Source organism: Vipera berus (assembly GCF_964194415.1).
Source record: "Vipera berus genome assembly, chromosome: 4".
Classification (NCBI taxonomy): Eukaryota; Metazoa; Chordata; class Lepidosauria; order Squamata; family Viperidae; genus Vipera; species Vipera berus.
Window position 1 is genome coordinate 17,138,310 of NC_138206.1, and position 14,093 is coordinate 17,152,402.

At 37.9% G+C, this 14,093-nt stretch overlaps 1 protein-coding gene across 2 annotated transcripts in view; it reads left to right on the top strand.

The window, feature by feature from the left end:
• The window catches only part of DYNC2H1 (dynein cytoplasmic 2 heavy chain 1), a gene marked incomplete at its 5' end in the record, with an annotated part of 184,146 nt that overhangs the window by 136,942 nt on the left and 33,111 nt on the right, over positions 1–14,093 (top strand). For both annotated transcript variants that reach the window (XM_081326768.1, XM_081326769.1), the window contains 7 exons: positions 676–836; positions 1,920–2,045; positions 4,584–4,694; positions 5,402–5,557; positions 7,211–7,286; positions 7,888–8,099; positions 9,429–9,533. In XM_081326768.1, coding sequence (XP_081182894.1) covers positions 676–836; positions 1,920–2,045; positions 4,584–4,694; positions 5,402–5,557; positions 7,211–7,286; positions 7,888–8,099; positions 9,429–9,533 — 947 coding nt within the window. The remainder of the gene's footprint in view (positions 1–675; positions 837–1,919; positions 2,046–4,583; positions 4,695–5,401; positions 5,558–7,210; positions 7,287–7,887; positions 8,100–9,428; positions 9,534–14,093) is intronic.

Consider the following 14,093-nt stretch of genomic DNA (forward strand, 5'->3'; position numbering starts at 1 on the left):
TTTATATATATATATTTAATATTACTAAGGTTTGTTTTATCCTATATAAGCTAGAGAGTGATAGATTTTAGAGTTTATGGTTGTTAGTATATGATTGTTTATGATTGGTTTTTTTTATATATACCTTGTATTTAGCTCTGGGAAGTCGGGGGGGAGGGGGGGAGGGGGGAGAGGTAGGGGGGGAGGGTGAAGGGAGGGGGAGGGGGGGTTTTAAAGAAAAATTGTATGTTAAAACTTTTCAATAAAAAAAAAAATAAAAATAAAAAAGAATGTATATTTTACCAAGACAAATGGTTTGTTAATATGGAAGTTTCCAAAATGGATCTGTCTTGCATTTCTGGAACTTGTATGAACACATACTTGAATTGCAGTATTTTTATCTAATGTTTTCACCTTTTTTTAGTTATCATCTGCAATGTCAGCAAAAACAAGAGTCTGTAGATGTCTTTGTATCCAAACCATCATAGACTTACTATCTGATTTTATACTATGATTGCTATGATTTTATAAAACATCCATGCCGGTATCAAAAGATTTATAGGGGTAAGGAAGTTGAGAGAATTGGGTGCAGTCCTGTTCTGTGAACAGTTCAGATGGGAATAGCAACTCAAAACGTATTTGTGGGTGTACTGGAATTTTGTTACTTTTTTATTGTAAATACTTTCCATTTCTTAGGGATTAAAGAGCTGTCTCCACCTCCACTCAATCTGAAACGTCTGTACAAAGAAACATTAGAAATTGAACCAATCTTGATTATTATTTCTCCTGGTGCTGATCCCTCTCAAGAATTGCAGGAGCTTGGAAGCACTGAAAGAAATGGAGAATGCTACCACCAGGTGAATCACTGTCGTGTATCAGTCCAAGGGAAATGCTCACAATTTTTTCCCCCATGTCTCTAGTTCATGGGTAGAACACACAATTTGTCGTCTTTTACTTTACGTTATTGGCTACACTTCCTCCTTGGTGTCTTTGTGTGTGTGTGTATATGTGTGTGTGTGTGTGTGTGTGTTACATACATACCTACATAATGCATGCATACATCTTTAATGTACCATTGACGGTCAGCTGAGGTGGCAGACATTGAGAAGTCCTATTAGTGGACAGAAAGGTTTGTACTAAAAGACAGCATTGAGGCAGTGATCATAGCAGGACAAAAACTGGCCCTAAGCACCAGAACCATTTTAGCAGGGTTCAACTGCACTGGACAGGATCTGAGTGCAGACTGTTTAGAGTACTAGAGACAGTCCAACACACGGAGGCAGGGTGCAAGAGGTAGGCATACACTGAACAACACAGCCAACTACCTTGCATTGTTTACAGGAATACCTGCACAATGTATGAACTAGATCCTCCTAAGTCCAGATGGGAGATTCTACAGAAGGTTGTGGAGAATAACAGGGCTAAGATCCTGTGGAACATCTGGATCCAGACAGACAGGCAGATGCTGGCCAGTCAATATGTTGCTGCTGAGCCACACAACTACATGCAGGCTGGTTAGGATTAGGGTTGGGGCTGGGGTTAAGCAGAGAAAACAATATGTTTTCTTCTAAAAAATAAAAGACCTTTCTCCTCTTTATAAGCTATACTGAAACAGTTCTGGAGATAATAAAGATACATAACAAATGGAAATTATATTTTAATTCATATGTTGCCTCCATTACAATTTATGTATGAGAGAGTTCATCTTTTATGAGACTACCAGATAATGATTTCCATTAATTACAAATATGATCAAAATTATCTACAAATAAACTGCAATAATTTCACACTTGACATTTTATGCCATTATTACAATTTCAATGCCATAATGTTAATCACAGTTTTGGAATTCAGTCCTTCAATGCTTAATCTGCAAGACTCCTACAAATATATACATTTTCCCCTATGGTTAAAGAACAATATTCCACTATCTTTTGTAGGTGGCCATGGGTCAGGGTCAAGCTGATCTAGCTATTCAGATGGTAAAAGATTGTGCCCGGAATGGAGAATGGTTGTGCTTGAAGAATTTGCACCTTGTTGTATCATGGCTTCCTGTATTGGAAAAGGTAAGATATTTCATAGAATTCAGTGACTTGTAGTCTGTTTTCCATGGGAAATGGGGGAAAAATTGATCAATATTACCGTATTTCCCAGGACAATTCATCTGTCAAACTTTTTAATAAAATTAATAAAAGAATAGTAAAAAGAATAGTTTGCAATCCTCTCACACTTTCCTGGAAGAAAGTTACATTTCACTGAGTGGGAAGTTTAGATAACTCTTTTAAGGATTTTGTAGTAAAATTCTTGTGTGCCAAATGATTCCAGGGGTTAATTTACCTTAGAATGCAAGGATTATTAGGGGTCTGTTGGATAGGCGACAGCCACAATTTATTTCAAACCATTACACATTAATTAAATCATACTTATCTTGCTGATTTTTAGTTCTGTTGACTCCTAACTATTAAATAAATGGAAATTAAGAATATGATTCTTACAACAACTGCTTGCCACTGAGAAAATTAGATTCTCTTAAGATTCCTACTCATATTTATTTCAACATGGTAGATGGGTTACATAATCTTAGAAATTATACATAGGTAAAGGTAAAGGTTCCCCCGCACATGCATGCTAGTCGTTTCCGACTCTAGGGGCCGGTGCTCATCTCCGTTTCAAAGCTGAAGAGCCAGCGCTTGTCCGAGGATGTCTCCGTGGTCATGTGGCCGGCATGACTGGACGCCAAAGGCGCACGGAATGCTGTTACCTTCCCACCGTAGTGGTCCCTATTTTTCTACCTGCATTTTTACGTGCTTTCGAATTGCTAGGTAGGCAGAAGCTGGGACGAGTAACAGGCGCTCACTCTGCTACGCAGCACTCGGGATTCGACCCGCCAAACTGCCGACCTTCATATGTATAATTTAACATCCTATTATCATTTGTCTGAAATGGTATAGGGTTTCCTGCCTGAGCAGGGGGTTGGACTAGATGACCTCCAAGGTCCCTTCCAACATTATTATTATTATTATTATTATTATTATTATTATTATTATTATTATTATTATTATTATTATTATTATAATATATTAAAGAAGGATCTGATCCATCCTCTGAGTCCCATTTTTACTGCTTCTTGACAGAAGAAATGTTGCCACCCATTTGCCCGATAAGAAAGAATGCACAGATGATCCAGCCTTACAGTAATTGGGAAACTACCCTTCTGTCTATTATATAGTCACGTATCCACATTCTCTCTACTGTTATATCTGGAGGAAAAAAAGGAAAGGAAAGGCGTCCCTGTGAATTTTACTCCACTAGTCGTGCCAACTATAGGGGGTAGTGGAGGCAACGCTGTGATCATGTGGCCAACATAACATTGTGGAGCGCTGAGTCTTAAGCACTGAATCTTCATGCTGCTCCAATTGGTTGTATCTGATTTCCTCTGAAATTATTTCCCAGCTCTGGTTGCTCCACTTTTCAAGAAAGGGAAGGAGGAAGGAAGGAAGGAAGGAAGGAAGGAAGGAAGGAAGGAAGGAAGGAAGGAAGGAAGGAAGGAAGGAAGGGAGAAAGGAAGGGAGAAAGGAAGGGAGAAAGGAAGGAAGCTCTGTCAGTATAGTGCACCCACTTCTATTTGTAGCCTCGTTCTCCAGTCTCACAATAGTTAAAGAAGTGTTACTAAGTTTTGGAGACCCTCTGACTTTTCTGCGTTTGAAAAGTAGTCAATAGTGAATAATGGGTAGCTACAGTATAATTTGCAGTGTACAGGGCATGTCAAACTAGCATTTATGATTTATTTTAAATGTTAAACAGATTAAAGGATTTATAACATATTCAGGTATAGTACTTCTAAGACCTCAAATCCAAATATGGTTTAATAGGAGTTGTATCACTTTTGCTAATTACTCCCAAGTGTATCTGATGCAACTATTATTGTAAATGTTACAGCAATGTAAATCTGTGTGACGATGTAGAAAATGGAATGTACTATTTTAAACAAATTATTTATTATTATGTCAAACTGTCATACTCCCTTAAATTATTCCCCTATTAATGTGTTTATTACAAATATAAACTTCCTCATTACAGTGATATTTATAATAAAGACAAAGTTGGGCGAAAGATGTTAAAATACTTTTGAAATATTTTTAAAAGCCATAATCAACAAATATATTTATATTTCAAAAATTAACTGAGAGAAAAATATAGTCACAGTTGGCATAAATCCTTCCATTCCTGGTATTCAGATAATAAAAGCAAAAATTGCTATTGGAAGACATTGTTTCTCATTTTGACTATATATGAAATTTTATTTGCTTATACAGTATGTCTTCTACTCCTTTCTTCCCTTTGACATCCAGTCTCAGAAAAGAATAGTCAAGCCAAAGACAAAACATGGTTGCAAATCCTGGCTTTTCTCAAACTATCACTTAAAAACAATATAATCATCTCAAGTCACGGCTATAAACAGGATTGTTTTCCTTGTATTTGTGTTTCTATTATCCTATTTCAGTACATTAAATGTAATTGTTGTCCATATTTTTCAGAGAGCAATTTGACATTAGAATATAAAGCATTTACTTAAATTGTGAACATCAATTCTTTTACAATAGGAACTGAATAACCTACAGCCCCAGCCTGGGTTTCGTCTTTGGTTAACAGCTGAAGTCCATCCCAGTTTCTCTCCCATTTTACTCCAATCAAGTCTGAAGATAACATATGAAGTAAGATTTGAAACTCTTAACGAACTCCAGCCTTATTGGCAAAATAATTACAATTCCAAACAAAGTGTCACTTAAGATAATACATGGGATTGCATCCCAAATTACAGAGGAATGCAATCTGTCCTTTTCTCTATTGAAAAGCATGTTCTGCTTGTGGGGCCATTTGATTACTCGGCCCCATTGCAGCTTCCTGCAGCCTCTCTTTTTAAGGTATGTAATAAAATAAAGGGACGCGGTGGCTCAGTGGGTTAGGACGCTGAGCTTGTCGATCGGAAGGTCGGCAGTTTGGCGGGTCGAATCCCGAGTGCCGCGTAACAGAGTGAGCGCCTGTTACTCATCCCAGCTTCTGCCAACCTAGCAGTTCGAAAGCACGTAAAAAATGCAAGTAGAAAAATAGGGACCACTCCGGTGGGAAGGTAACAGCGTTCCGTGCGCCTTTGGCGTCTAGTCATGCCGGCCACATGACCACGGAGACGTCCTCGGACAAGCGCTGGCTCTTCGGCTTTGAAACGGAGATGAGCACCGGCCCCTAGAGTCGGAAACGACTAGCACGCATGTGCGGGGGAACCTTTACCTTTACCTTTAATAAACTAAACTAAAAAGAAAGAGGAAAAAGCTATATTGTACAAGCAGACATGTACTTGCATTCTTCATGATACCAGTCACCTTACTTTAATGCTGCAGTAAGATATTATTTTCTCTTCCAGGCACCTCCAGGCCTCAAAAAGAACCTAATGCGAACATATGAATCTTGGACGCCAGAACAAATTAGTAAAAAGGGTAATTTAGCTCGAGCTCATGCTCTTTTTAGCCTGGCTTGGTTTCATGCTGCTTGTCAAGAACGGAGGAACTACATCCCTCAGGTAAAATATATATTTTTAATTGCTACTCTTTTTCCCCCTTCTCATTTAATGTACTGTTGTTCTATTCATCTTTCTTCCCTATATTAACAATTATTGTGGATAGTAATTGCTTTCTTGATTGCCAAGATCATAAAAACCAATTCTGAAAATAAAGGCTATAATACTATAAACACCTAAAGGGGGTAAGTCTAATTTAATTCACTTTTTTCTTCTGTTTAAACGAAGTATTTCTGCCAAGTACTGTAAAGAAATATTGTACCTTCAAATCTTACGATTTAATCTCATTAACTTCACCCATTTACTTGTACTAAAATGAACTATTAAAGAATTAAAAAATGGATGCTTGTTTTACCAAACTTCCTTTTTAGGGGATTGAAGTTGCTTTAAATCTCTATGCTTACTGTTCGTTTTCTTTGGAGAAGCACCTTAAAAATGGCGGGGGAAGAAGGGGTTCATTTTTTCAAAATTGATGCTTTGAAATGGTTTAAATACATTTTTTTAAAAAAAATATTTCATATAGCTGAGTTTATCTCATATTGTCCTTTTTAAAAATTAATTACTTTCTATATGTTTGGTATCTATGTTCCCCTTTGAATTTTAAAGAACTTTAAAAGAAGTTATTTTTTTTCCTCCCACCAAAACAGAAATCCTGCTTAAATAGCCTTATAAAATTAATTTAGCAGCTCTACAGCATTTATAGAAATTTTACAAAAGTAGCTCTGAAGTTAGAGAATCTGTAGCTTATCAGCCACAGGTTAAAAAATATCTTCCCAGCAAACTTCCCCCCCCCCTAATATGTATTGTTGAGTATGATCAACTGGCCTGGGAGTAATAGATAATAGGCTTTTCACTGCTAATGCTCATGGAAAATTAAGAATGTTGACCTGATTCACTAGGAAGGAAAAAGTTGAGATTCAGGTTCTATAAACACATACTACCTCACCAGCAGCCTGATTCAGATTTTTGTTTACTTCAGTGATTCGAAAGCATGATGATTTTAAAGAAGGACTGGAAACCTGTCTTCCAGTAACCTACATTATGCATCAGTTTTTCCCTCTCCCAAATATATACTCTATACATGGAAATCTATGCTGCTTGATACTATGTTATTTATTTATTAAATTTGTATGTTGCCCATTTGTCTACCAAATAGCTCTAGATGGCTTAAGATACCATAAATAGAATAAAGCAATTATAAGATTTAACCATTAGATATTAAAAGCTAAAGCATTAAAATTAATATTAAAACAGATAAAAAACAACAATGCGTAGACAGGGTGGAGGTGATATGCTGTACTAATCTACTAGCCACCTCCAAAATGGGATGCCATCATTGGGGTGCCAAGCCAGTAGGCAAAACTATGTTTTTTGGCTGTTTTGGAAAGTGAAGAGGGTAGGGACAAATCTCACTTTGGAGAGCATGATATTCCAAAGGCTGGAAGCCATGATACAATTCCTTGGCCAATGGGATCCAGAGCATGCCTCTCTTTCTCTCTCAAACACTCTCTCTTTTAAGTTGCTTGGCACTTAATTATTTTATTGTGCTTTCCATTATGTTTTTCATATGAAATTTGGCATAGATGCTCTTGAATATTTTTAGTGATATGTGACATGAACATTTAATATTTACCATTTGCTAATGCTTTTTTCAAGGGCTGGACCAAATTTTATGAATTTTCTTTATCTGATCTTCGTGCAGGATATGATATTATTGACAGGCTCTTTGATGGTAAGTCGTCATATCCTTAAAGAACTCTTGTTCCATTATCTGGCCTTGCTTCTTGAAACAGTAAATGTGTAGGCACTTTATTCATTATGATATTTATTGCCCTTGGAAGTTGGTTTCAAATTAATTATTAAAAAATGCATGAGTGTACAAACATTAATGATTCATGAATTTATTCTAAGAAAATCTTTGTCCAACAATCTGAAGCACACAACTAAGTTATTATGAACAGTTATGTGTAAATGATGACTCTGAATAAAGGTATTAATATAATTGTTCTCATAACTATGACAGTTGCCCAATTGTAGATTTATATGTTCAGCAGTTGTATTTATATATTTATTTATGCATATATTTAGTAGTTTTGAGGGACTATCAGGACAGAGGCAACTGACTAGAATTCGTTAGGCAAAATTGTTAGGGCTCCTTAAGGATGTGTAGTGTGGAGAATGTCACAATTAAATGAAAGCATTAGGTCATCTGCATAGACATGAATGATATGGGAGCAGAATTTATTGCTTTCCTACATTAAGTTCAAGTTTAACAAAAAAAATAATCTACAATCAAGTCAATACACTACATTTTAGTATGCTACTCATTTCAGGTGCCAAAGATTTTCAGTGGGAATTTGTGCATGGCTTATTGGAAAATGCTATTTATGGAGGTCGCATAGATAATTACTTTGATATGAGGGTCCTGCGATCTTACCTAGAACAATTTTTTAATGCCAGAGTCATTGCTGACTCAAATTTCCGGGGCAAGAAGATGAGCAGATTTCCTTATTCCATTTCTCTACCTAGCTCTTGCAATATATTGGTAAGTATGCTCCCCACTTATCAGATGATCAAACTAAAATTAATTTTCTTTGGCTTTATTAAATTGGTAGCTTATTGTTGTTTTTGATTCCCAAAGTAGCTTTGATGCTATTGATGGTGTGTTTATTATATCTATTGACTTGTTAAAAATTACTGCCCCATAAGCCAGTCATGTCTGACTGAAACAGGAACTTTTTAGTATCTACCACGTCAGTTGCATTGTCAGAACTTCCAAGCACAGCCTCTCACATTCACACATATGCACAGAGTTTGAACATGAAGGGAGCCACAGTTTTAAGCACCCCTTTAATGTTGTTGTTAAACAAGAAACAAAACTAAAAGCGTGTATTTTAAAGTCATCATCGTCAGCCATTCAGTTGTGTCCGACCCTCGGCCACTCTATGGATCAATACTCTCCATGCCCCTCTGTCTCCTTCAGATCCATCACGGTCATCCTGGTGTCATCCTTTGCAGTGTCCAGTTAGCAGGTACTAGGGTAGCCCCTTCTCCTTTTTCCGCTGATCACTCCCAGCAGGATTGACTTTTTAAGTAAATCAGCTCTCATGTCATGACTGAAGTATGACAGCCTCTGTCTTGCCTTCGAGTGATATATTTGGTAAGGTTTGGTCTAGGACAGTGATGGCGAACCTTTTAGAGACCGAGTGCCCAAACTACAACCCAAAACCCACTTATTTATCGCAAAGTGCCAGGGCTTGCATCAGCATTGTGGTGCTCTCAGGGGGGTGGGGGAGGCTTGGCCCACTGGGTGGGCATGGCTTCAGTGGTCACGGCAGACTGGCTGAGCGTGGGTGGGGCCAGGGTGGCAGGGACCAGTCCCTCACCATTTCCGGGGCATCCCCAGGGGGCCAACGCCACTTGCTCGCTCACTTCCTGCCCTGTCGCTTCCAAACGCCCACATGCTCACTACTCTGGTGAACTCTGCTGGGGCAACGGCGTGCGTGCCCACAGAGAGGGTTCTGGGTGCCACCTATGGCACACATGCCATAGGTTTGCCACCACTGGTCTAAGACTTCTTTGTTATTTTTGCCATCCGTGGGATGCGTAATAGTTGCCTCCGGCACCACAGTTCAAAAGGGTCCACAAGTTTCACAATTCTTTCAGCTATACTTTTACTTTTAATCATAGTGGAATAAAAAGCTTAATAATAGTTTCAGTTTTTTCTTAGTTAAAGATGCATCCGTCATTCTCCCGCACCTTGTTTGATTTAGGCAATCCCTTAAGGGATCATTAATTTATTAATCTAAAATTTATTTCCAAAATATATAAGCCACATATTTACACCTGTTTACTGTTAATACTTTCTACATAGGATTACCGCCATGTTATTGAAAGCCTCCCAGAAGATGACAAGCCTGATTTTTTTGGCTTGCCTGCCAATATTGCACGTTCCTCTCAACGAATGATCAGTTCTTTGGTAAGATTTGAGGTTTTCCTTATTTGTAGAGTTTTGTAGGAAAGGAGTTAATTGTCAATATTATCAGTAATGCACATATCATTTGTAAAGAGACAGTGTTTTTTATTGTAAGTTAAATCAGTTTTCCAAGAATTATGGCATACATTCTCTTTCACCAAATCTTAATTCCCTTTAAAACAATAGTAAAAAATACTTCACTAGCAAAATTCCAACAGAGGATGTGGTAACTCTCTATACACATATTGAATGGTTATCAGCTTCTGGTGTGTAAACCGCATTGATTCCTTAAATATGAGAACTGATTGCTTTTATAGTACTGTATATTCATGGAAATGGAAATAATGTTTCTTAGTATATACAAGTATTTACTGAGACAATGATGATTATGATTACTAGTACCATCTTCCCATTCTTCTGCTGGATAGTAAGAGACAAAACTTGTGAAGTTTTCATAAAATAAAACACCCTTTTCTAGAAATTTCTGAAAAATATCTTTGTTCACAAATTTGTGGTGTCCCTCTGTTTAGTGCTACATTTTAGTAGATTCCTTAGGGATTTCTAATAGCATTTCTTTGCTTCATTATATATTTTTAAAAAAGCATAGCAAAACTGAATAAAATTAGCAAGCCAGTTGTCCTCTGAATTTTGTCTGCATAATTAATGTCAAAATGGAAATGTAATGCCAATTAGAGCTGAAACCAAATCCAAAGAAGGGGGGGGGGAATCACTCTTAGATCAGTCTCATCCTACAGCACAGAAAGTCCTCTATATAGCTTTTTGTAGAATTTGAAATTAGCTTTTGATTCCATCCCTTTAGAAGAATTTATATTGAATGGCATTTAAGTACAGACTAGCAAGTATTTAGGTAGAATACGAAGTTGGAGCTCTTCATCAGAACAATCTAAGCACAGCTTTATTTTGGTTTTCCTTCTGTTTAAAGTCTATGTAAATGGCATGGCTCTTCTGATGAGTAGTGAATTCCATTTCCTTAACTAAGCTGATTGAGAGCCAGTTTGGTGTAATATGGTTAAGGCATCAGGCTGGAAACTGGGAGTTCTAGTCCTGCCTTGTACACAAAGCCAGCTGGATGATTTTGACCTTTCTCTCAGCCTAGAAAGGAGGATATGTCAGGCACTTCTGAAAAACCTTGCCAAGAAGGGACTTGTCCAGGCATTCTCCAAGTATTGGAGACAGTTGAATAGAAGGGGGGGGGGGAACTTAAGCTGATATTCACATATGCAGATGATATGGTAGTTCTTTCGGCAATCTCAGTAGGCATAAGGGAGAAGATTAGAACTGTCATCACTCACTGTGAGAAGGAAAATGTCATAGTAAAGTTTTAAATGGAATATTGTAAACTCCAGGGAGTACAGGTGAACATTTATCCACTAGACCTTATATGCCATTACCATACAAAAATGTCCCGGAATGGATTAAATACATATCACAGTTTGTAAAAAGTAAAGAAAATTATGGCCTTTACCAAGAGAAAATAGACCAAAATAAACTTCTTCACCATAGAAAATAGACTGAAAATTTTAAATGATTTTTTTTAGAAAAGTCATAATGTTCCTTATTTGTTTGTTTCTTTGTTTATCAGTCACATGTTTAATCCCCCATCTCCCTCTCTCCAACAATAGTAAAACGCTAATAAATTAAAACATAGAAACAATAAGTAAAAATTGAAAATTAAAAGGAGGCAAGGGGGATTAAAGCACAGTTAAAATTAATTAATTGAAAGGTGAAGGGAGGACTTTTGGGGAGCCAATCAGCCCCATGGTTGTGCGCTATAGTTCCTTAGGTTCTGTACTGATATTATTTTCCTTCAAGCTGCTGAATTTTCATATTGAAATATATAGTGAAATATGTATTTCAGATACAGCTTATTTGAACCCAATGTTAAGTAAGTGCACTGCGTATATTGCCTGGATGGTATGCTGCGACTATTCTGTTTCCTCCTTGTATTTCTGTACTAAAATGTGAAATCACATGGGCAATCTCCCTGGGGTCACTATCTCATGCAACTTTTAAAACTTTTATTTTGATGTTCCTATCATTTCTGTTTAGATATCCCATCCTTCCACAGTAGCGTGCTAAATGCAAGAAACATTTAAACAGCCAATTTAAATATTGTCTTTACTTAATCAGGCTTTTAGTTTGGGAACGGGATAGTTAGCATTTTTTAAAGTAACAAATGTTTAAATCCCCTAGAATAGCTCAATTACTTTTTGATGCAGAATGCAAAGATTTGCTGCAGCACAATGCAGCCTAGTGCAGTCATAAGATCTCCCTTGAAGCACACCATCACAATATACTATGACCAAAGAAAATGAATATGGTGACTTCTCTAAAAGTGGGAAGATCAAAGAGGGTAAAAGGTGATAGAATAGTTCTGGTCAATGTAGAGGGCTTTGTATATAAGTGTAAAGGATGGGTGTGCAATTAATAGAATAGAAAACTCATTCCTTGAGTTCTGAGGATTTTCCAGTCAAGAAATGTTCCTAATAATGAATAAAACAGCAGACTGCAGATGAGACTTCATCACCATTGGGAATATTTAAAATAAAATTCCTATATTTGAGGGAACGACAAGATGTAAGCGCAGTGCTTTTTTTGTAAAAGAAAAAGGTGCCGGAACTTACACATGTCATACAACCCACCTTGCCTATCCTACAAGGTTCCATCCAAAAAAAGGTGCCGGAACTCCGTTCTGAGCGTTCTATGAGAAAAAAAGCCCTGCGTAAACGTAAGGCAAATAATGCAACCAAAAACTATAAGGCGTGGTTGCTTAATATGGCTCATTATGACAATTGTTTTAGATATTAAGATGCTGGAGGGAATATGTCTGAAAAACAGAATCTTCAGATTACTAAAAGATGTGATAGCTGGCATTTAAAATTCTTTTGATAGTTCATTATAGCTTCTAAAGGTAAGGTAAAGGTTCCCCCGCACGCACATGCGTGCTAGTCGTTCCGACTCTAGGGGGCGGTGCTCATCTCCGTTTCAAAGCCGAAGAGCCAGTGCTTGTCCGAGGACGTCTCCGTGGTCATGTGGCCGGCATGACTAGATGCCAAAGGCACACGGAACGCTGTTACCTTCCCACCGTAGTGGTCCCTATTTTTCTACTTGCATTTTTACATGCTTTTGAACTGCTAGGTTGGCAGAAGCTGGGACGACTAACAGGCGCTCACTCTGCTACGCGGCACTTGGGATTCGACCCGCCAAACTGCCGACCCTCCGATCGACAAGTTCAGCGTCCTAACCCACTGAGCCACCGCGTCCCTTCATAGCTTCTATATAGCTGTAAATATTTAGCAATGTGGGGATTTCTTTGGAGATGCTCCATTCTTCTGTATATTGTTAAAATGCCTATCTAGTACTACATCGAGACAAAGACTTCAGTATTCTAGAAACAAAGGTTAATTTAGGTGGCATAAATACTTGAAAAATAACCATTTTGAAATCAGCTACTGTAAAGGAAACGGGAGAAACCCGAATTAACTCTCCCACAAGAAATCTGATGGTATAGGTTAGTGGACTCTCTGGAGTGTTATATTGGCCTGTTTTGATAGCCAATTTGAGAACAAAATCATGAAAAAAGAGAAGGAAAGTTAAAGAGAATTATTGAATTATCTTAAAGTCTATTTCTTGAGTAAAGGATAGAAAAACAGTTTATGTTTTTTGTGTTATCAATGTTTGGAAGGAACTGAAGTCTTGAAATGAGTGATAGTTCAACTACCGTACTATTTCATTTTCTTGACAGTATTCAATACTTAATGGCAGAGTAATTCTTAACTGCTAAAAAAGGTGGAGCCGGCTATTATTTGCACTTCTAGTAATCATCATTTCATAACTACAATAAATTTCATGTTAAGAATGACCCATTTAATAATATATTTGCTGATGTGTTTTTAAAGAAAAGTAAATGGATAGAAATCATAGAACATTTGGATTCAAGGATCCTTTAATAGCAGGGATATCTTCTGCTGCATTGAAAGAATTTAGTAAAATATTGAGAAATTGGAAAAGTGACATTCCTTGAAGTTGCAGCTGTCATAGTGATTTAAATTCTGATGTACACAGTTTTGATGTACTGCAATGCTCTTTACATGGGGCTGCCCTTGAAGAGCACCCAGAGGCTTCAACTGGTGCAAAATGCGGCTGTGCGGGTGCTTATGGGAGTATCTCGGTACTCCCATGTTACACCACTCCTGCGCGAGCTGCATTGGCTTCCGGTTACCCACCGAGTGCGAATCAAGGTGCTGGTAATAACCTTTAAAGCCCTACATGGCTTAGGCCCGGGGTACATGTGATACCACCTGCTGCCATTGTCAACCTCCCATCGCCCGGTTCGCTCCCACAGAGTCAGCCTCCTCAGGGTGTCGTCGGCCAGGCAATGCCGGCTGGCAACCCCCAGGGGGAGAGCCTTCTCTGTGGGCACGCCAACCCTCTGGAATGAGTTGCCTCCAGAGCTGCGGATGGCCCCCGACCTTCGGTCCTTCCACTGTGACCTGAAGACGTGGTTGTTCCAACAAGCGAGCCTGGACTGACTACGGTTTT